Source organism: Adiantum capillus-veneris, chromosome 28 (genome assembly GCF_014529385.1).
Source record: "Adiantum capillus-veneris isolate H3 chromosome 28, ASM1452938v2, whole genome shotgun sequence".
NCBI lineage: Eukaryota > Viridiplantae > Streptophyta > Polypodiopsida > Polypodiales > Pteridaceae > Adiantum > Adiantum capillus-veneris.
The window spans coordinates 125,715,457-125,737,752 of record NC_140958.1 but is presented as its reverse complement, the minus strand read 5'-3'; the positions used below and the strand labels follow the sequence as shown (position 1 = coordinate 125,737,752).

The window sequence follows — 22,296 nt, the reverse complement described above, 5'->3', positions numbered from 1 at the left end:
GGCTTACGTCTCTTTCTTGGAACTTTTCACTATATTCATTCTCAATAATATCAAATATTAGGTATCATCAAAGCGATAAGTGGATCAATATCTAGAAAGTTTCACAAACATAAAAGATACCTATTTCTCGATCAAAATTATAGTAATCAAATCATTATTTCCTAATGCACACCTAGAGATCAGAATGCATTTCACTTCCTTTAGCGTAGAATTTCTCACAAACATGATGTTAGTATGTTTTGTCTTAAAACATGCCACATGATCATTCATAGACACAATGTCGGGTCTTCTTCATCTTCATAGTTATATTGTAGAGTCTCATTAACTTTTTCAAGGTACATTTGAAGCAAATACCATGTATAAGACTTATCATACCAATTGTGAAGAAAAAACAATCGTGTACACAACTAATTGTCAGCTATTATATTAAAAGTTTCACTTTAGATTTTCATGTTGATAATTAAAAGGCATGAGAACAATGCACTTGCACTTGTACCTATCTTTCTTGAGCTAGATCTGTTGTTCTAGTAGGGTTTTCGCTTATTTGTTGTTCTATGGTCACAGCATATAGCAAGAAGTAACCATTTGGCACTTGGAAATCGATTTCCAAGGCTTTTGATTTTATTACCTCTTGTAATGATCTAGTTAAGCAATTGCCTAAATTACATTTTGATTCAATAGCATGGCTCCACCTCTAGCAAACTCTTGGACTCAAATCTTTATTATTATGGTGATCACTTGATTAGAAGAGTTCTGACATTTTGGCTATCTTAAGGGGACACGCAAGGTGGATACATTCTTGGCTGTGGTTTTTATTTCTACTTGTTTTTGTGATACTTTGAACCTCATTTTTCCAACATCCATTCGCAAAAGTCGAAGGTTACACACTATTCGTCTTCTACAATTATCTAGCGCAACATCGAAAGTTAATTTGTTATAAGGATATGAAAAGTAGCACATTATTGTAATAGAGATTCAAGGATAGCCAAGGTAGATGCAGAAACGTGGTACATGGCCCATTTTGCACCATGATGATCACATAGTAACTTCTTACAATGAAAGACGTCATATGGTAGTTACACCTCGAGTCTCACACTCTAACAATCAACAACATTGATAACAAAAAAAACTTCTTCCCATATGAATGACATAGCCCCATAACAATTAAGTCCTAATTATTTTCAAAGACATGTACCTCTTATCATCGTGTCATACTGACAAACCTCGACCATAGCTCTAAAAATGCATCAACAATTAATGCTTACAAATAGAAGGCTAAAGGTGTTATCTAAGGTATCGAGACCTTGCATATTTGAAGGAACAAGAAACACTAAGCGCTCAAAAGTGACCCATTTGTGCCAGTTGTTTTGAAATATAATGTTCTGAACTTTCTATTTTGAAATGAAATTCTCAAGTATTTTAGAAGCTGAAGTACGAGAGTGGTTCGCTTGACCACTCTTCGTCAATGCTACAAGAGGCCTGTACACCATGTCTATCTTTTTTTCTAATCTTTTCATCAACTTTATAGTGGTGATATTGGGGTTACCCCATTAGAACAAAGAACTAGCAGCTTTTTTGGCATTTTACTCATTTCCATTGTCTGTTTTGTACCCATATTAAAACGAATACAAACATTGTACCCTTGATAACCTATCAATAGCGTAGCAAAGCAGCCATTACAAAATTAAAAATTAGCATTTCTACTCATTTAGTATTATGCCATGCCCACTTGTATCATCAACATACATTGAGCAAGCAATAGTATATGGTTTGATTTCAATAATTGTTTTTGAAATGAGATATGAGACTAAACACATTTCTATTTTGGGCTACAAAAATGGAAGTGCCCTCATAAAACATAATGGTTCAAAAAGCACTCAATAAAAAAGATAGTCCACCAGGGTTTGTACAAATGCTGAGTATCGAATTTCTACACTAAAGCCCGCATCACACAAGTCGGCCCGGACAAGTGTGCAGATGAGATGGTGAAAAGCTATTGGCGGCCTGCAATGTCTGCCTATAGGAGTGAGCCAGGGTTTGTAAAATGCTGAGCATCAAATTTCTACACTAAAGCCCGTGTCACACAAGTCAGCCCGGACAAGTCTTCAGATGAAATGGTGAAAAGCTATTGGCAGGCTGCGATGTCTGCCTATAGAAGGAGTGAGCAGCTCCTCCCCCTGGCCCATCCATGATCATCTAGGGACATGCAAGCGACGCCTTTCCGACTGGCCTACACTGGTTTGTGGTCAAAGCGTGGGCAAAATAACAATCGCTCGAATATCCGCAGGCGGCAAGACAGGAGCTACAACTCAATGGTAGGATTCAAGACCACTATAAAAGACTGCGACCGCAAGCCATATATATACACATTGATTGACATATTATAAAAGAATGGCCATGATACATTAAACATGTTAAGATATAGGCCCATCGCCTTCAGCTACATTCCTGGCCCGGTGCCGAAGTCCATGCAACTCCCCTTCCCCTTCAGAGGGCCTTTGAGGAGTAATCCTCCCTTGTGTGACGGTGGCATTATTGTCCCCAGTCAAATCCCGGAAACTTGTCAGGTAAGATGAGAGGTGTTCTGAGGGACCCCCAAGAATCCAAAGCAAAATAGAACCAAAAGAGTTCCATGCAGTGGTGAAGGCTGTATTTCTAGCAGGGAGTTCAAAGCTCTGCTGCTCCCTGTCCGCATGTTCCGTATCCAACGGACGCCCAACATTATCAGCTGAGCTAGGAGGAGGCCCATTGTCATCAGCAGTAGCAATTCCGTTTGCCGAGTTTCCATTAGTGTTATGACTATAAACATCCTCCGCAGCCTCGCTACTTGGTGCATGATTCCTGCCAACTCCATTCCAATGTTCTAACCACACCCTGCTGTCAACCGTTCCAGGTGGCCAAACCTGTGAAAAGGCATTTCCGCTAGCTTGCCCTTGCGAGAACACATGCCCCTGTGGAAATTCATTGGGCACTTGTCCCTGTGGGATGCCCGTAGAGCTGATATTCACTTGTGGTTCATCAATACCAAGCCTGTTGAATTGTCTTTGATATGCCAAGTTCCTGGCATTCTCATCAAACCCATTGAAATTTGCTGCCCTCACATCACTCGGTTCCTCAGCTCCTCGCGTAGGGCCAGTTGGTGCTAGCCTTGCGACATGTAAGGTAGACGTGATGATGGCTGATGAAGTTATTTGAAAGCCAGGTTGTTGGAACAACACTCTTGTCCTCAAGAACCTCTGCAAAGCCGGTACCTGTTTTATGTGAAACAAAGAGTTATAGCAACAAACCAAACAACCATGAATTTGAACGCCTTTACACAAATCAACGATGCTTGCCTCAAAATGATTCCAGAAGTACAGAACAAGGTGTTGCATGAATGCAGCCGTCGTAGAAAAGGCAAGGTAGGAGAAACCTGGAACTTATGTAAATGTGAAACAACATCCATAAACAAACAAGTAGCTTTGACAGGGTTTCTTCAGGCATACCATATTCATAGGAGAAAAAGTAGATATGGAACACCATGAAATAAAGAAAGAAGTATCGCGGAAAGAACTGCATTGAAACAGGGGTCCGTACACTGCATCCAAACAAAAACAGTGTAACGAGGAGCATCAAGTTTGTAACAAAATTAGTAAGAAAAACCATGCTCTGCCTGTAGCTAGTAACTTTTGAAGATATAAATGGCTGTTTCCTGGTGCATCCCTGGCCTCTTTCACACTGGGCCACCTGTCCAGATTTGGTTTTTTGGGTCTTCCAGACAACAGCTGTAGGCCAGATGGGAAAGATTTGGGAGCTAGGGTTTAATGGCCACAAGGCAGGCCCTCAAAAAATGCCTAAAAAGAGAGGATTAGTACCTACAAAACGTTTCAAGAACTCGTTGTTGGCAACTCTAATCTGAGAACGGGACTTCAACAACCAAAATGATACCGGAGAATGACCCAGGATAAAAGGAGGATTAAATTCTGGATATTCAATTTACTTTTTATCTCTAATATAAAGATTGATAACGTTCAGATTATGGTCACATTTTGCTTTACAATTTTGCTAACAAGAACTGACAAACCTTGTCGCATGACACATTGCTCTCCTCTATTGTGAGGTTCTCCATTTTTAAAACACCAACTACACTAAACATCCAGAATCAACCTTACACAGTTCTCCATTTTTAAAAACACCAACTACACTAAACATCCAGAATCAACCTTACACAATAGTATGACTGTTACCAAGAGTCAAAAGAAAAAACCTGATCATTGTGAATAACTCGCATAGCCAAACCAAAGTTAGGACCATGAAAGCCAAGAGCTGATCTTCATAAAACTCGAACAAGAAAAAGAGAATCCCAATCATTATCTGCAAGCATGCCATTGTTCAGATTATCTAATCTAGGAATCAAATAAGACCAAACTGGTAAATGAGAAGTACAAAACTTACAGGAACAAAAACTAGAGATTCAATGACATGTACAAAAATAAGTCGAAAAGTTGGTAGCCGATGGCGAGCATGGTACTGAAGTTGAACTGAAAATCCAACAAAACAACTTCAGAATCAAATCTAAATCTATATAAACCAACAATGACTCGATGATTTGATGATTTGGCACAAAAAGTGTCCTTGGAGAGTAGATGTCCCATGTCTTGTTAGCTAAACACCTTTCTCCATTTATCTAGTAAAGTTAATGTCATCTTTTGCAAATTAAAAAACCCTTGGATTTTTAAAGTCGTTATGGAATTTGAGTTAAAATTCTCACCAAAGCTCAACATTGTTTTCTTAATAGAAACCTTGCAAAGATATGAATTCGTATGAAAATCTCAAAACTTTAATGTGTTAACAAACAGGACTCGTGTTTAAGCCTCATCATTCATAAAACCGAGTACAAGCCTAACAGAAAAACATGACAAATCTATCTCTGGCAAAGAGATGTACATAGCAATAGATACAATAAGCATCCTTGGCCTGTTCCAAAATAGTGCCTCTCTCTAATTGAAGAGGATCTTCACCTAGATATTTTATGTGAATGCAGCTTTGGTGGTATGATTAGTTTCCATTAAGGTATTATCATAAACATGTACTTTTACATGAGCGCAGATTGAGAAATAAGAAAACACTGAGAGAAGATGTTGACTTTAATAATTAGGTGTCTTAGGTATTGCCAACATGTAAATGTACTACTTCATACCTTGAGTTCTATTGAAATGTTCGACCATTTGTTCTTTTGTTTACAATCATTTGATAGTTTTTCGAACGAGCTTGAAATCAGCTATGGTTATGACTAATTACAATTCTAGGAATTTTTCTCTTTCCCTTTTTTCTTTCAACACTTTTTTCATACTTTTACAGGAACTCATGGGCAGTTTTCACTGTTTTCTTAGCAGGTCTACAGCAATATCATGAAAGTCGAAATGATATGGCACCGAATTGAAGGAATGCTGTCATTGATGTACTACAAGGTTTGTGGAAATAAACTTGAGAAAACTTTGGAAACTTCTCTTAAGATACACATTCACAGCAGTTTTAAAATCTAGTCAAAAGGATTCTAAAGTGTCCTACTTAGGTAGTAGGTACCAAACTAGTTTTAGTAGAATGTGACATTGAAGTACGAAACTATCTACCTGTAAATTTCAGCATGCGGGCCTGTGTTTCCCGCAACGTGAAAGAGACTGACATTGTTGTGGTGAAGAAGACAAACAGCGACATGATAAGAACACCACATTTTGATATGACATACCCTGCATATTAAAGAGAATTGTCAACCCTAAATCATCACAAGCTGCAGAGGGCATTTTAAATGAGCATGCAATACCATAGCAGCGGTGCCATCTCTGGTGTATGCACAAACGAAGAAAGAAACAAGACGTAAAGACCTTGGAAGCTGGTTGAAGCTCCTTTGGCCTCACGAGGATGATTCAGACCATAAAGCTCCTTTGTTTGGAAATTGTACAAGTAACCTAGAAACAAAAGAATTGAATTAAGCCTTGTGTTTGAGAACTTGACTCGCAAAAATTAAATTACCTTCTCCCCGTGCTTCCAGCAAGCTATTCATAAGGATAGTATCATAGCCAACAAGGCTATTGATTAACAATTGTTGCCACCTACACAGAATCAGAAGTCTATTGATAACCTACTGCTGCAAAAGTGTTTCCAAAAATTGCACGTTCCAACTACTACCTGTTGCCAAAACAAGAGTTACGAGCGGACATGCTCATATTCAAGGTTCGTACATTGTGATGAGCTTTAGCATCATCTGGTAGTAGTAAATAACCCTGCAAAGAGACGATTTTATGTATCAAAGATGACATACCATGCAGTGAGCAATTAAGCACCTAAATGACCATCGCAAGAATGAAGAACCCATTCCCCAAAAACAGAACTTTAGGTCTGATTACCAGAAAAGCAGGGCCAAAGATTACAACTGTAGATCAACCCATTACCATCCACAGAACTTTTGGGCTGCTTAACTCCAGGGCCAAAGATTATATCATAGTCTAAGCCAAATAAAGCTCTTTCAACTCAAAAAAGAGCACTAACGATTACTTTAAGTAGTTAAAGCAAATAATTTCTACAAAACTCGATACCTGCCTGTTGACAAATCACTAAGTCATAGACAGAAACTTTAAAACAAACAGTCCATGGTCTACTACCATATCAGAAACCATCATCAAGGAGTCGAGACTTTTGAAAAAAGGCGAGATGAAATGCGTCTCTTAAAGAGTCCATTACGAAGTTTGTCCATGACAACAATGCAATCCTCTCCAAACCTTAAATAGAATCCTCAAGGAAGGAACAGAAACAGAACATAGATAGCCTCCTGACAGACTACAAACAGCAAAATGCAGATATGGAAATAAAATACCGCAAGAATTTAAAGACGACTAAGTGCACATTGATGGAGGACGAAAAAGTTCATGTTTGAAGGAAAGGCTAGGAAGGAAAAAAGGCCAAGATTAGCACATCAAGTTTTCCACATGCACCATCTGACAAAAATTAAACGCATAAACCCACTTTAAAGATTTTAAGCAATACCTTACCCTTTCAACACTATACAAATACACCGGCTCAAACCCATCACTTCCTTCCTCTGACCATTCCACTGCCAAACATCATAACAATGGCTTTAGAACTACACATACATTATACAAAGTCAGATTTGTACTCCTTGAAATAAGCAATCCAGTAACAAGAAACTGTGAAAAGTTATCATATACTTTAGCTAGCACAAACCATAGACACCCCAACTACTTTTCAAGTGTTCCAACTAATCTCATTCATTTATGCAATTAAGATTGGCCAAACAACAGAGCCACACAAAAAAGTAATGTCATTCTGATTAACAAGCTAATAACAAGGACTATGAACCCACACAAAAATATGTAAGCAGGGTACTTGTATCCATAGGTTTTAACCTTTGACAGAAATTTCACACAGAATAAAGAGCAAACAGCAACACTTCTGGTATTGAAATAATGATGATATGAAGCAAAGAAGTAGAACTGTTTTGCACAATACACACTCAGAAATTTATGAATACAACTCATTTGAACTCCAAGGTGTCACAAACGGGAGCGCACACGAACAATTAATAGGCTGAATATAAATAGAACCTGCTGACAGAGAGAGAGAGAGAGAGAGAGAGAGAGAGAGAGAGAGAGAGAGAGAGAGAGAGAGAGAGAGAGAGAGAGAAATGAAATGAAATGAAATGTTATATTAACGTCTTCAAAAGGCCAAAGTGACCTATGAGACCAGAAAGTTACAATGTGGTGGATCTGATACAAAGTCAGAGTAACAAGATGACAAAATGACAAAATAAAATATTATGGAATCCTAGACTGCTGGGTGTGGACTAAGCAGCTAAAACAACTAGCTGGGATAGGTAGATCATAGGAGATCCAGCATCGGTCGCTGGCGGAACTCATCAATCTCCTCCATGGTCAGTAGTCTGACCGAGCGTTGTGCATGTCGAGCCAAAGTGACCTGGATCCTCTGATGCAGCCTCTGTCGATGTTGTGTAGTCCTCCGCAGTCGTGGGCATCTGGATCTCCCCAGCTCAGTCGCTCGTTCGATCAATATGCCTCTGGTGTAAAGCGACGAGCTCTGCTGTGGTAGTAACTCCTCCGGGTGTCCAGTGGCAGCTCTAAAGAAGTCTGTGATCTGTCTCTGAGACTGGCTAATCTTTCCTCTCATCAGGCTCTCTCTGTGTCTGCGCAACTCCAGCAAAAACAAACCCAGGCATCTCTGATCCTCGTACCGCATGACTCTAGAGAATGGTCCAAAGCCCTCTCTGAACAAGCAATGGAAGCGGCCTCGTATCTCGTAGTAGACAGGGCAGTGGCATGTGTAGTGCAACTGTGTCTCAGGCTCGATGTCACACAGGGGGCATGTCCTGGCCTCTGCTCGTACTCCGCTGTATCTCCCAGTCTCGATCCGCAGCTGGTGTCAAGATGTGCCTATCTAGCCAATAGGACATCGCACCCCATGAGACAGGTGAGTGTCCATGTATCTGGGCCTCGTCACAAAACCATCCTCCGTAAGCTGGAGGAGATGCTCTCTGTAGAAAGCCATTTTCGTGCCTAGCTCTTGTACTCGCTGTATCCATGTCCTCTTGGTGTCTAGCTGGGTCAACTTTCAAGTCTTGGCAAATGAGCCTGGTGATCTCGGACTGTGTAAGAGTCAGAGAGGGCGCATCCAGTGCGTACTGGAAAGGAGCAATCTGTCTATGCTGAACCCATGCGCCTGAAACCATGACGCCATCTCCCCATACCAGCATGTTGTATCTCCCTGCACGGCTAACTGTCGAGAGGACTCAAGTGCAAGGCGTGCATATCTGTCTCTGGGGAGTTCCCACATGCGGTGTATGAAGGAGACCGATCTTGTGAGCACCTCAACCACCACTGGCGAGGCAGCTAGCTCTGCTCGTATAATAGCACGTGGTACTGAAGTCTTGGCCCTAATGAGCCGCGAGATCATAGAGACTAGAGGCTTCTCCATGTCCCTCCATCCATCACTTCGGCTTGTCCTCCCGTGATGGTCCAGTGAAGGTCCACAAATCTCAGCTCCATAGAGCAATACAGAAGCCACCAAAGTGTCAGAGAGCCAGAGCTTCGTCCGAGGCTCTTGAAACTGGACCTGTGAACACATCCTTTCCAATTTACCCAATGCTGCATGGGCTCTGGTCAATCGAGTCTCTGTTGCCCTCCTCAGTGAAAATGCTGGCCCACTGAAAATCACTCCAAGGTAAGTGTAAGCATCTGTATACTCCACCTTCTCTTGTCCGTATGTGAAAGCGGGCGCTGACCTCCTGATCCACTGTGGGGTGGTATTAAATACCATGACCTTGGTTTTGCCAAGGTTGACGGACAAACCACTTTCTTGGGCAAACCTATGCAAAGCATCCATGTGACGTTGCATCCCCTCCGGAGAGTCAGAGATCAAAACAATATCATCAACATATAACAGTAGTGGAATCCATGTCCCCGCCAGCTGTGCACCTCTATCACCATCTCTCTCAACGTAGTCAGAAACCTCATCTACATACATACCAAATAGTGTAGGAGAGAGCGGGCAGCCCTGCTTCACCCCAACAGTGGAGTAAACCGGTGTGGATAGACCCTCTGGAGTGCGTACATGCCCCACTACTGACTTGTATAATGCCATGACCCCCCAAATGAGCTCTGTGGGTACTCCCATCTGCTGTAATCTGCGCATCAATCTCGCTCTGGACAATGTCAAATGCTTTACGGAAATCCACAAAGCTGCAATAGATCCGTCTCCCATGCGATCTACCCTCCTCAATGATGGCTCTGAGTGTCAAGATATGGTCAAGAGTAGAAAAACCACTCCTGAAACCTGCCTGCCCGGCTGCACGCATCCCCTCCCTCTCTGCCCATCTACTCAGCTTCTGCTCAAGAATAGATGCGTACAACCGTGCCAGCGTGTGTCCAATCATGATGGTGCGATAGTTCCCAGGCTCCATAGGGTCTCCCGACTTGAAGATAGGTACAATAGTAGATAGGCTCCACGTATCAGGCAAGCCCTCACACATGGCACGGTTAAACATAACTGCTAGAAGCTCTGCTAGTAAATCTTTGGCATGCATGAAATGCTCAGCCACTAAGCCATCATGATCATATGCTCTCCCAGTCTTCATCTTGTCAATGGCCTTCCTCACCATCTCAGCGGTGAAAAAAATACATGTGTGCGGGCATGGATCGGGGGGGTCGGGATGGGGGGCTGCTCACGAACTGTGTACAAAGATGATGCATACTGGCCCCGGGCCTCTGTAGAAGTGATGGCAGGGGGGGAGGAGTGTTCATGAAAGAGCCTCCACGCCTCACGTGAGTCCTGACTCAAGAATAACTGGTATAGATCCTGCTCTAGGCGAGCTAGGAATGCCCTCTTCTTCCGCCGCACTTGGCGTCGGAAGTCAATTTGTGACTGCCTATGAGTGATGTTCCCCAAAAGCACCTCCCTCTGAAGTCTAGTTCTAGTGTCCCGACATTCCTCATCATACCAACTGTTATGGGGCATGCTCCCTGAACGGCGTCTCTGCTCAGGCTGGGTATGTGGGTATTCCTCTGCTGCTGCATCATGTGGTGTCTGTGTCAGTATAGTAGTAAGCTCCTCCAGAGGTCGCCCTGGTTCCTCTGTGCACAGGCGTCTGTAGATCCCATCTATGTATACAGAGTCCGCCTCCCGCGTGCTGCCCGTACCCTGTGTGCTACACTAAACTGGAAAGAAATGGTCAGCGATATAAGAGCATGATCCACTGCCACACCAACAGGTTTGGGTCCAACCGTGAGGTCCTGAATACTAGAGATGAGGCTTGGTTGTGCCATGACATAGTCCACTGTGCTGGCTCCATGTCTGTGTGGGAAGCATGTGAAACCTCCCGAAGCAGGAAACCTATGTAGGCCATTCAAGATGGCCAGTCCATTTGCAGTGCCCATATCTATGTAGCGCGGATAATGTGTCGTGCTCTCTATAGTGGGTGGTCCTCAGTGCAATGTGCCTTACAATCTCACTCAAACAGACTGAACAGAAAGGAAACAATAGACATCAACAGAGCTCACAAAGACACCACAACAGACCAGAACATATGACTCGACTATCTCAAAGACTGATACAGACTCTGGCGCGGCAGCACACTCAGCTCCAGCCCAGGACTCACAGGTACAATGGGGGTGTCGAGGCTCAGATGTGTCGGGATGGTGAAGACGTGCTGTGTATAGACTCACTCTAGACGACTACATACAAGATAATGCAACTGGCCCAAAACGACTACTCATATGTACAAACATAAAGAGCCACCAACGGCTCATAAATGTCCAGTCAGCTAAGTCTATCTCCAAACTGAGTGGTGGTGGTGACCTGGCCACGATGTCCACTAGACCACCGTCGGTACCCTGCCACGTGTCACCCCCCGCCCAGAGGGTCCGTCCAGTGTGAACCAGACCAATTGTAACTAACTGTCCAAATGTCTGCCTGTCTTGTGAAGAGACACTGCAGCCCTGCTCTACAGGTTGCCTGCCACAAGACCGCTCACCGTCTCGGTGAGAGGAAGACTGAAACTGTGAAAGAAAACTACTAGCTACTCATATGTACAATGGTGAGCTCCTGAATCTGTCATCCAAGAGATAGAGTGGTGGCCACTGCTGCATCCGAAGTATCAGCCTCTGGAGGTGGAGCCATCAAATCGATTGTGGGGCCATGCTGTATGTGAGCTCTCCAGTCAGTAAGTGTGCCCCCAAGAAAGGGACGAGCCACCTGCTGCTGGGCAAATGGTAGCACTTGTCCTAGAGTGTACTACGGACGTCGAGTAACATGGCCATGGCGATGTGCTCCAGCAACTCCGTCACAACAAGTCACATTTTGCATCTGGGGCAATGGTGACGACTGAAACCCCTAAGGAGGATACTGTTGTTGTTGATTGTAGTACTAAACGGGAACTGGAGTCTGGGAGTAAAGTCCCATAAATTGCTGAGAAGGACCCGTTGCTGCATGCTGCACTAGTGTACCTGCTCCAGTCCACCCATACCCCATACCCATCATCGTAGGCTGGGTTGCCCTATTTTCATGTAAGAGCAATTCTCTAAATCCTTGTACTTGATTTTGAAGGTCACTAATCACTTGAGACTTTAACTTGAGGGCCTGTTGGAGTGCGAAAATAGTGGCGTCCCTATCGGCGATGGCGCTCTCAGCAACTCGCAGAGATCCCTCCATAGCTGCGTGACGCTGGTGTGTGGTTGCTAAACGCTCTGCTTCAAGCTCAATGGTGGCAATGGCTTGCCTAGACTCCTGCAATATATCCTCAAATAGCCGAAAAAATGATGTAGAGTCCGACCCTGTGGAAGGTCCTGTAAACAGTGTCAGGGTGAAGAGAGCTGGCAAGTGGTACAACTGGTGGGACTGGTGTGGCAAGTGGCACTGCTCGTGGTGGACAAGGAGCATGCCTCTCTGTCGCAGTAGAGATGGTGGGAGTGGTTGCAGCAGGACTAGGCATAGGAGAAGAAGCAACTTCCACTGGGACGTGGGAGCTAGTCATTGTGGTAGGGGTAAAAATAGCAGCAGTAGAGATAGGAACACACATTGTAGAAGCCACAGCTGTGACATGCATAGTGTGATATGCACCACCTGAACTTACCATCGAATCAATAGCGGCAGTATGCGAGGAACGTCGAACAGGTTGCTTCACTCGAAGCTGCTAGCTTTCCGAAACTGGCAGGCATACTAAAGATTCTACCATGTCCTTCACTACCTTTGCCCTCTTTTTCTTTGGCTTCCCAGGGAGATCCATTGTCTGTTCAATATCTTTCCCTTTTGCCTTAGAGCTTTTACGCCGCATATCCGCATCCACATCCATAGGATTTACAGGTATATTAATGACCCAGGCCAACATGGGAGCTGCAAAGCATTGAAAGCTAGATTGCACCTGAGCTCTAAATCTTTTTGCCCGCGACTGTAAAGAGGTAAATAGAATTTGATGAAAGCCACACGGGATGGTGTGGATAAGGCAGTATAGGCCTTCTCAGTGCGAGAATATAATAGACACGTCACATCTACCCTTGCCCTTGCCCTTGCTGACTTTAGTAGCTCTGACCAAAAAGTAGTACTTGAAAATGGCCCAGAGCTTTTTATTCCTTGCATAGTCAGCATGACTCGTACTAAGTAGCTCTTTGCATGCCTCAATTGTCGCATCTTTCGAAAGTTGTGAATAGGTTCTCGTAGCCGGTTTTACTGCAGGAAAGGTTGTCATCCCCAAAGCGTGACCAATGCGTGTAGCAGTCAGTGGGTGTCCTCTGACTTTGGGAAAAAACTTGAGAACTTCATGCACCATATCCATGGGAATATCAGAAGGCAGATCGGTGTCTGCTAATGCTGACAGACCTAGCGTATGTAGCTGGTCTTTTGATAAGACTTCTCGAAGAGACGGATGAGGCTGCTGCAGATGGAAGTTCAAAGTGAACTTGGTTTGGGTTTTGGAAGGAGGAGGCCGAGGAATTTGATGACTCAGTACCTGCATGATGGCTTTCCTCTTCTTTTGGTTTCTCACAGCATCTTCTTGTTCATCATCTTCCTCTTTCTCTTTGCTAGAAGACTCTGAGTCGGACGCTTTGTAATTCTCATCACTGTGATCAGTGGAGGACACATCGGTGAGGCCATGGCTGGAGGTATCCACATCCTCTTCCTCTGCAGAACTAGGGGATGCTTCAGTTGGCCTCTGTCGAGACAAAGCCTTCTTCCTCCTAGCTTGTTTGCTTGTACCAGCCATCGTGCAGTGTGAGTTGTAACGCTCTCTGGCCAGTGTGAAGATGAACTCTACTCCCAAATCCCCAGCTGTAGCGCTGACTTGGAAAAGCTTGAGGTGTAGCGCTGACTTGAAAAGCTGCACTTGGAAAAAGCTTGATTACACAAGGAAGAAGAGTCAGGCGGCAGATGCAGGAGGAGGACGAAGTTAAAATTAAACTTGGTAGAGTACGTCGAGTAGGGGCGAGGGTTATGTTAGATAGGGGCAAGTAGGGGTTGATGGGTAGGGACGAGGGCCAGAGAGGGAGGGTAGGGGCGAGGGGGTGTGAGGCGGTGGGTAGGGGCGAGGGTCAGAGAGAGTGGGTAGGGGCGAGGGGAGAGGGTGGGTAGGGGCGAGGCGAGGGGGTTGGGGTAGGGTAGGGGCGAGGGTTAAAGGGGAGGGTAGGGGCGAGGGAAGTAAGGCGAGGGGGTTGGGGTAGGGTAGGGGCAAGGGGGTGTAAGGGGAAGGGTAGGGGCGAGGGGGTGGGTAGAGGGTAGGGGCGAGGGAGAGAGTATGGGCGAGGGGGTGGGCAGAGTAGGGGTGAGGGTATAGGGTATGGGCGAGGGGGTGGGTAGAGGGTAGGGGCGAGGGAGAGGCTAGAGGGTAGGGGCGAGGGGGTGGTTAGGGTAGGGCCGAGAGGTGAGAGGGAGAGTAGGGGCGAGGGGTTGGGTAAAGGGTAGGGGCGAGAGGTTGGGTAGAGGGACAGAGTAGAGGCGAGGGGGTGAGAGGGTAACGGTGGGATTGGATAAGGGCGAGGTAGAGAGAGGGTAGAGAATCGCAGTGGGCAGATACACCGGGAAGAGAAGGAAGAAAAGTTTATGCTTGCACATTAGGAGGATTAAATCTGTTGGTTGTTGAAGCTTAGAGAAAAGAAGGCTATTAGGAGATTAAGGCTCGCAAGCAATTTTTACTCGTAGCAAGTTTTGGAGCACAAAAGTAAAGAAGCTCTAATGGCCCATTCCTGGAGCTAGAATAAGAGCTGCACTGCTAATGGGACCAAAGGTTTTCTGACATAAACTCTGCCATATTCTTCACATAGACATTAGTGAATTTTGAGCCTGATCAAGTCCTTGATTACATATCGTTCACTTTCTCCATCGCCATCTGAGCAGATTCCACTTGTTCAAATTGAACAAAACCACGACCCTTGGAGACTCCCGACTAGCACCTTAACTGGAAAGACCTTAGTACTTGGAGACTCCCGACTAGAAGCTTAACTGGAAAGACCTTAGTACTTAATGGCAAATAACACTGAGGATAGAAACAATTAGAGAAGGAGTGTTTGGACTGAAGAAGTTCAAGACAATACCCAATTACCAAGACTTAGTGGAGAAAAGATACCTTAGAGGAAACGCGGAAACTTCTACAGACATAGCAGAAACTGAGACAGTAACAGAACACCCATTCTGTTGGAAAGATAGTGGGGAGCAGAGCAAAAACTGAGACAGTAACAGAACACCCGTTCTGATGGAAAGATAGTGGGGAGGAGAGAGATGGGATATAGAACCTACAGATGGCGGAATAGTTGCAGACCGTTTACTCAGAGGAGTAATAGCACTTGATGGCGGAATAGTTGCAGACCGTTTACTCAGAGGAGTAATAGCACTTGATTCTGGAGCCATTTACCAAAGGCAATGGAACACCGTCCAAAGTTACTAACTGGATTGCTCCTTGTGGCAAAATTTCATGTACCCTGAATGGCCCTTGCCAGGCTGGAACCAGCTTCTTAGCTTTCTTTAGATACTTAGCTTGATAGAGTAGCACCAGGGAGCCCTGCGTTATTTTCGGCCTTCGGAGATGGCGATCATGCCACGCTTTGCGACGAATCTGCTCGGCTTGGAGAGCATGTGAAGCTAACCTCCTGCTTTCTTCTAACATTGAGAGACGAGAGAAGTTTGCTAAAGCAATCCCAGCAGTGACACGAACACTTCCCACTCTTGCTGAACCTGAGTTGAACTCATATGGTGCAATTGCTTCTAAGCCAAAAGCTAGTTGGAATGGAGTATAGTTAGTGGTTGCCTTGAAGGAGGTGCGATAAGCCCAAACTGTGCTGAGGATAGCCTCAGCCAAAGATGTTGGATGCAGATGACAAGCTTTCTTGAGAAGCGTGATTAACACTTTGTTAGTACTTTCAGCCTGCCCATTTGCTCGAGGATTGTAAGAGCAAGATTTGCGATGAAAAATCTTGTAATTCGTGAGGAGAGTGGAGATCAAGTCGTTGACAAAATGACTACCTCGATCACTCGTGACTTCCAGAGGACACCCAAACCTGCAAAAAATATTTTCATACAAAAATTTTGCGACAGTGGCGACTGTACAATCGATGGTAGCCACTACTTTGGCCCATTTTGTTGCATAATATGTTGCTACCAAGAGATACTTACGATTGCCTGGTTGAGCAGATGGAGTAATTGGACCAACAAAGTCCAAGCCCCATCTCTCAAAGGGCAACCACGCCATAGATACTTGCAGAGGGCGATTTGATTGCTTGCTAGGCTTGGGCGCACATCGCTGGCAAACATCACAAATCTTGACATGAGCAATAGCATCTCTAAATATATAGGGCCACCATAAGCCTGTCTGTAAGATTTTTTGCGCCGTGATGTGACCAGGGTAGTGGCCACCTGTAGGACCACTGTGTGCATCCTCCAGAATGTGGTCTACTTCATGAGGGGAGACGCATCTGCGCAGCACACCATCTGGCCCAAATTTGTAGAGCTGTCCGCCAATCAAAGAGAACGGTCTAGACTTCAGCAAGAGTCTTCTTTTTTGCAAGGGAGAAGCATTCTCAGGATATAGGCCAGTAGAGAGCAGATGTAACACATCTCCATACCATTCTTGGGTTGTGTCCACCTTAAAAAGATGATTATCAAGAAAATCATCATCAACCCCAGTATTGGGCTCACCTGTGTGTATGCGAGAGAGATGGTCGGCCATGACGTGCCGCTTACCTAGACTAAGAACTACTCCGAAGTCGAACTCCTAGAATATGAGTAGCCATCTCCACACTCCTCCTGCAACTTGGGATTTATTCAGAAGATAGCGTAGCGCATGATGATCTGTGATGATAGTGAAGTGGACCCCTAACAAGTAATGACGAAACTTTTGTAAAGAATACACCATAGCCAAACCTTCCCTTTCTGTGGTGCTGTAGTTGCGCTCTGCTGTGAGCAGGAGACTTGCATAGTGAACAGGGCGATCCACGTTGTACTCTTTACTAGGATGAGTCAGCACAGCCCCCACAGCCAGTTGACTGGCATCAGTATGCACATGAAAAGAGAGCGACCAATCTGGAGCCACTAAAATAGGTGCTTCTGTGAGGCGCTTTTTGAGGTATTCAAATGCTTCAGCCTCAGGTTTTGACCATTTAAAGGGTACTGTAGCACTAGTGAGTCGGGTCAATGGTTGAGCCACCTATGCATACATTCATATGAACCTACGATGATATCCTGTGTCGCCTACAAAGCTCTGAACACCTTTCAGATTGATAGGAGGTGGTAACTTCAAGATTGCCACGGTCTTCTCTGGGTCTGGTGCTAAACCTTTGGCAGACACCACATGGCCTAGAAGTGTGCCTTCAGTGACCAAAAAGTGACATTTGTTAGGATTGAGTTTTAGCCGTGCCTCTCTGCACCTGAGGAAGACAGCAAAGAGCTGAGCGAGGTGTTCCTCTAGATTTTCCACTGGGGTTGAACATTAAGCACCTGAGAAGGTCGAAAAATCGTCCATGAAGATGTGAAGATGATCCGTAAGCAGAGGACAAAAGATTAGATATACCGCTCGATTGAAAGAAGGTGGAGCGTTTTTCAACCCAAAAAGCATTCTAGTGTAGCTCCCAAGGAGTCACAAAAGCCGTTTTCAGCTGATCACCTGGATGGATGCCCAACTGATTGTATCCACCAAACCCATCCATGAAACTATACAAAACATGCCCTGCTACATCTTCGAGCACACGCTCAGTGAAAGGTGTGGGAAAACCATCTGGAATAGTCACCTTATTCAGCGCGCGGTAATCTACACACACCCGAATTTTATTGGACTGCTTCTTAGGCGCTATCACCATGGGTGATAACCACTCAGAGTGCTCCACATGTTCAATGATCCCTGCCTCTTGCATTTTTTCGAGCTCTAACTTGACAGCCTCTGTATACTTTGGGTTGAGCTTATAAGCTCGGCCTCTGATAGGCTTAGCTCCTTCAACCAAAGGGATTGTGTGGAGACCCAATTCTGGTGGGATCCCTTCCAAATCCTTGTAGGACTAAGCAAAAACATCCTTAAAAGAGTGAATAAAAGAAACTACCTGGTCAAGTAATGCGAGATGCTCCCATAACCAAGCTGCTAAGAGGCAGTGCTGAGGGTTGTCAAGGTCGCCCAGGTTGACTTTTTTGACAGGGTCAGGAGGTGTAATTGTGGAGGGTACTTCAGAAGTTGAAAAATGAGCTGCCTCTTGGAGCTTCGAGACATCATGTGCTGGCGTTTGATCGATTGGAAACTCCGCATACTCTTCTTGTAACCATCCTGGTGGAAGCTCATCGAAGAGTAAATCTTCAGACACAGACATAATAGGGTGCTTTAGAGTGGGCAGGGCATCCGACCTGGGAGACGTTAGAGGAAGGGGGGAATCATTGGCGAGTTCATGCAGAGGAGATTTTTTCCCCCTTCGGTGATGTGTGATAGGTTCTCCGAGGCCGAGGGCTTTCATAGGAGGATCATCTGAATCATGAGAATTTGGGACTGACCCACTTACTTCTTGGACTGGTCCACTGTTTGCTATAGGACTACTGTCTAGTGTAGGACTTGTGACATCTGTGTCCGCCTGAGGAGTTGGAAGAGAGAGTGTTACCGGCACATGTGAGTTTTGAATAGAGACCACATAGCATGGCATCGAGGCGGTAGCTTCCAACCACTGCAGCAAGTCTTCGTCAGACCCGTCAGGTGGGATGGGCTGCTCAGGGTCAGGGTTGGACTGTACTGACAATGAGCTGTGATGAACCACTAGATCCATACCTCCTTCCAGCCGAATTGGTTGCACGAGGGATCCAGGAGTATGTATCCACATGGCGTCGTTGCCCCAATCATGAAGTGCCTTAGTATGCCTCAACCATGGTCTACCAATCAGCAAAGTAAATCCTCCCTCCACCTGAGGAAGACTGACCACCACAAAATCCAAGCTAAATGTGAAGTCTTGTATCATTAGAGGCACCTTCTCTACTATGCCCACACGGTAGACTGTCCTCTGGTCTGCCAATGTAACAGTGAATGGAGCAAGGCGGGTAGGCTGCAGTCCCAAGGCCAACATAGTAAATTCTGGCATCAGATTGATCCCAAATCCACCATCCACTATGACGCCTAAGAATTTATGCCCAAGAATAGACACAGTGAGACGAGGACTTTTATAGTCGGTGAGGGGAGCAATTGGATATAAAATCATGTAGGACTCCAAGGGCTGCACAGGTAGGTGTCCGCCAGTAGGCCCTGCACGAGGGTACAGAGACTAGATGATGGAAAGGGTGTCACTTCTAAAATTTGCATCAAGTCGAAGCATGTCGTACAGTGACACTTGCTGAAAAGTGTTTTTCAAGATAGGCTCTGTTGTGGGCTTGTTTCCTTTGATTAGAGCTTGCTCTGGTATCTTAAGCTTCTGCAAGTCCTCTACTGCTTCCATGAAAGCACCATCAATATTTGATAGAAGCGAGGTAGGTTGGCTCTTGACACTACCTGCTGGTTTGTCAGCTACTAGTGGAGTTTGACTCATTTGTGTGACAGGAGATGGAAACATTGGACCGCCAGGGAGGCTGAGGCCAAGAGCAGCTCTTTGTGCCCGTGTGAGCACCCCAGCCGGCTCTTCCAATTGCTGCAACCCTTCTTGAGAGGCAACTACAAGAGTGGAAAGCGGTGCCTGTGGAATGGAGCTTACTGTGATGAGGTTAAGCTTTGAAAATGTAAACTCCTGCTGGTTCTAGCTTGTTCTTGCAGATGTGGACGCTCGTTGTTTTGGGCAATCCTTACTATAGTGATCCTTAGCTTAAAGGCAATGTCGGCAAGGAGGGGACCCTTCTGGTAAGGGACATTTTCTCTGATAGTGTCCATACTCCCCGCACCTGTAGCACAAAATTGGCCTATTTGAGGGGCGAGGTGGTCTCGGCCCTTGCTGCATTAGACCGGATGCTGACATCTAGAAGCTTTGGGGAACTGAAGGAGTACTAGCATGATAAAAGTTGGGGGATGTAAAGTTGTTGTGTATACCTTGCATAGGAGGTGTTGTCAGCAGAGGTGGCATAGGGTTCTGATGGCTATATGGTGACACCAGGTTTGATGCAAGTGTAAGCTCTTGTTGGAGAGGACCTAGACTTTGTTGTATCTGCCGTAATCCCTTGATATAGTAGCAATCCTTGTCTTCATGCCCAGACTTCTCGCAGAAGTGGCAATAAGCCCGAAGGGGACAGTCCTGTGGAGGATGTCTTGGAGAGCAACACGAGCTACACCATACCATAGCCTTAGTCTCTTGTTGAGACCGAAGCTCTTCTAGCTCTCTCTTGATTTGATCCAAAGCCTCAAGATGTGGGGGTTTCTCCTGGCGAAGAGAGATATTTTTCTCCTCTTGAAGAGCGCGTTGTAGTTTTAGGGCTTCAAGTTCTCTACGTAAAGAAGTCAATGGATCAGCAGGACTTTCCGAAAAACACAGAGGGGGTCTCTATGTGAGGGAAGTTGTTGAACAGCTTCCTAGCCCCCTCTATCCTAGTAGCAGCTGCGATGAACTCCTCCAAAGTGGCGTCGGGTCGGAGACTCTCTCGGAGTTTTTGTTGAGAAGTTTTGGGAAGCGCCTTCTCCACCCACTTCTTCACCATGAATTCACCGGGTTGCTGAGGAAGCTTGGCAACCAGAGACTTGGTCTTAGTCATAAGCTCTGCAAAAGTCTCCTCTGGCTGGAGCACCATGTTGGCTAACTCATCCAACACCTTCTCCTAGTAGTCACCGGGCCTGAAAGCTGCACAAAATTGTTGCCTTAAGGCTGCCCAGGTTGCAAAATGGTTCTCTGCAAACTGGCTATACCATTTGTCTGGTAGGCCATCCAAGGTGGATGGAAAGAGTACCAAATAAGCATTTTCCCTGTTAAGACCACGACCCCTACAGAGAGATACAAACCTCCTTGCATGGTCGTCAGCATCTTCTGAAGAGAGTCCTTTGAATGTAGGGAACTTGATGTTTACCTTAGCCAAAACGCTAGCCAACGGCTCCATGGCCCCTTGCTCAACCTGAGCCTGTTGCTTAGTAGCATGCTGTAGCAGAATAGGAGAGAGCTTTACTGGAGAAGGTGATCTGGAAGATGTGGAACGGGATGAAGGAATGGGTGATGTATGTGAAGGTATAGGTGATGAGGTTGATGGACTTCTACTAGGTACCAAAGGTCGTCTTCTGTTATGGTACTTCAGAGGGCTCAGTAGTGCGCTTTGACGCTCGACTGACCGCCTTGTATGTGTCATGCAGTGACCACCAATCTAGCCAACCCTTGGGCAAGAAAACCTTGAACTGGCTGAAGAGGTCTAGACTCTACTAGACCAGGCGTGACTAGACAAGGCTGGACCAGGGACGAGGAGGACTAGACCAGGGTCGAGGAGGTCTAGACCAGGGGATGAGGAGTGAAGAGCATGGTGTCTAAACGAGCTAATAAGAGAGTGCTCTGAGCAAAGAAGCCTTCCTAGCCACAATGGGGAGGCATCTGAACCGTGCCTCGCATGACTGCATCCCATTGTGAAGGAACGGCGGAATCAATCTCAAGTAGTCTGTCTGTCACCCCGCAACCAATGTCATAATGTTCTGCCACAAAATCTGCATCCAGCATACGTGTCTCATGAAACAACCGCATAGAGGCAGCAGGGCCAGTGTCCCAAGCAGCCCAATCAATGTGAGTCCTCTCTCCAAGATGACGAGGTGGATTAACCGAAGAATCAAGAACTGCAACATTTCAAATGAGAGGTTGGCGCTCAATCTCCTCACGACATGAGGGAGGTGAGCGTATGATAGCCCGTCACATGGAAAACCAAATGTGAAGGAGCGATCGGATGAAGGGTGAGAGGGTGGTGGTGGACAAGGGGGCATCCGTAAAGAGAAAACGATACCCTGTATGCCAAGTATGACTATCTCTAGTGCCGAGGCGTGGAGTCACTGTGCAAAGAGCGGCCTGAAGAAGCATCTTCCAAGGTTCTTGGCCGGAAAAAACACCCCGAACAATAAGCCTGGTAAGAAGGGCGCGGCTCTGTAACTTTGGATCAATAATGCCAAGGCCTCCCTCTAACCTAGGAACTCGAGCACGAGTATCAGTAGCGACTCGAGCACGAGTATCAGTAGTCCCAACTGTGCCACTCCATAAAAAGTTCCGCACTAGTCGGCGGACCTGAGCTATCACACCAGAATGTAGCATCCAACAAGAGGCCGTATACCATATTGTAGCCAGAATGACCTGGTTGGCGACCAATGCACGGCCAACCAACGACAAATGACGTGAACACCAATGG

The 22,296-nt window shown here is 45.5% G+C and overlaps 1 protein-coding gene across 1 annotated transcript in view; it reads right to left on the bottom strand.

The window, feature by feature from the left end:
• Nucleotides 1-2,342: 2,342 nt before the first annotated feature.
• Nucleotides 2,343-22,296, bottom strand: part of LOC147421253 (S3 self-incompatibility locus-linked pollen protein) — a 94,405-nt gene continuing 74,451 nt past the window's right edge. Inside the window, exons 5-14 of the mRNA XM_086505209.1 lie at nt 7,029-7,090; nt 6,169-6,263; nt 6,013-6,092; nt 5,865-5,948; nt 5,613-5,729; nt 4,435-4,520; nt 4,247-4,353; nt 3,486-3,577; nt 3,336-3,412; nt 2,343-3,251 (exon numbers count right to left, since the gene is read on the bottom strand). Of these exons, the coding sequence (XP_086361335.1) occupies nt 2,415-3,251; nt 3,336-3,412; nt 3,486-3,577; nt 4,247-4,353; nt 4,435-4,520; nt 5,613-5,729; nt 5,865-5,948; nt 6,013-6,092; nt 6,169-6,263; nt 7,029-7,090 (1,637 nt within the window). The 3' untranslated portion in view covers nt 2,343-2,414. The remainder of the gene's footprint in view (nt 3,252-3,335; nt 3,413-3,485; nt 3,578-4,246; nt 4,354-4,434; nt 4,521-5,612; nt 5,730-5,864; nt 5,949-6,012; nt 6,093-6,168; nt 6,264-7,028; nt 7,091-22,296) is intronic.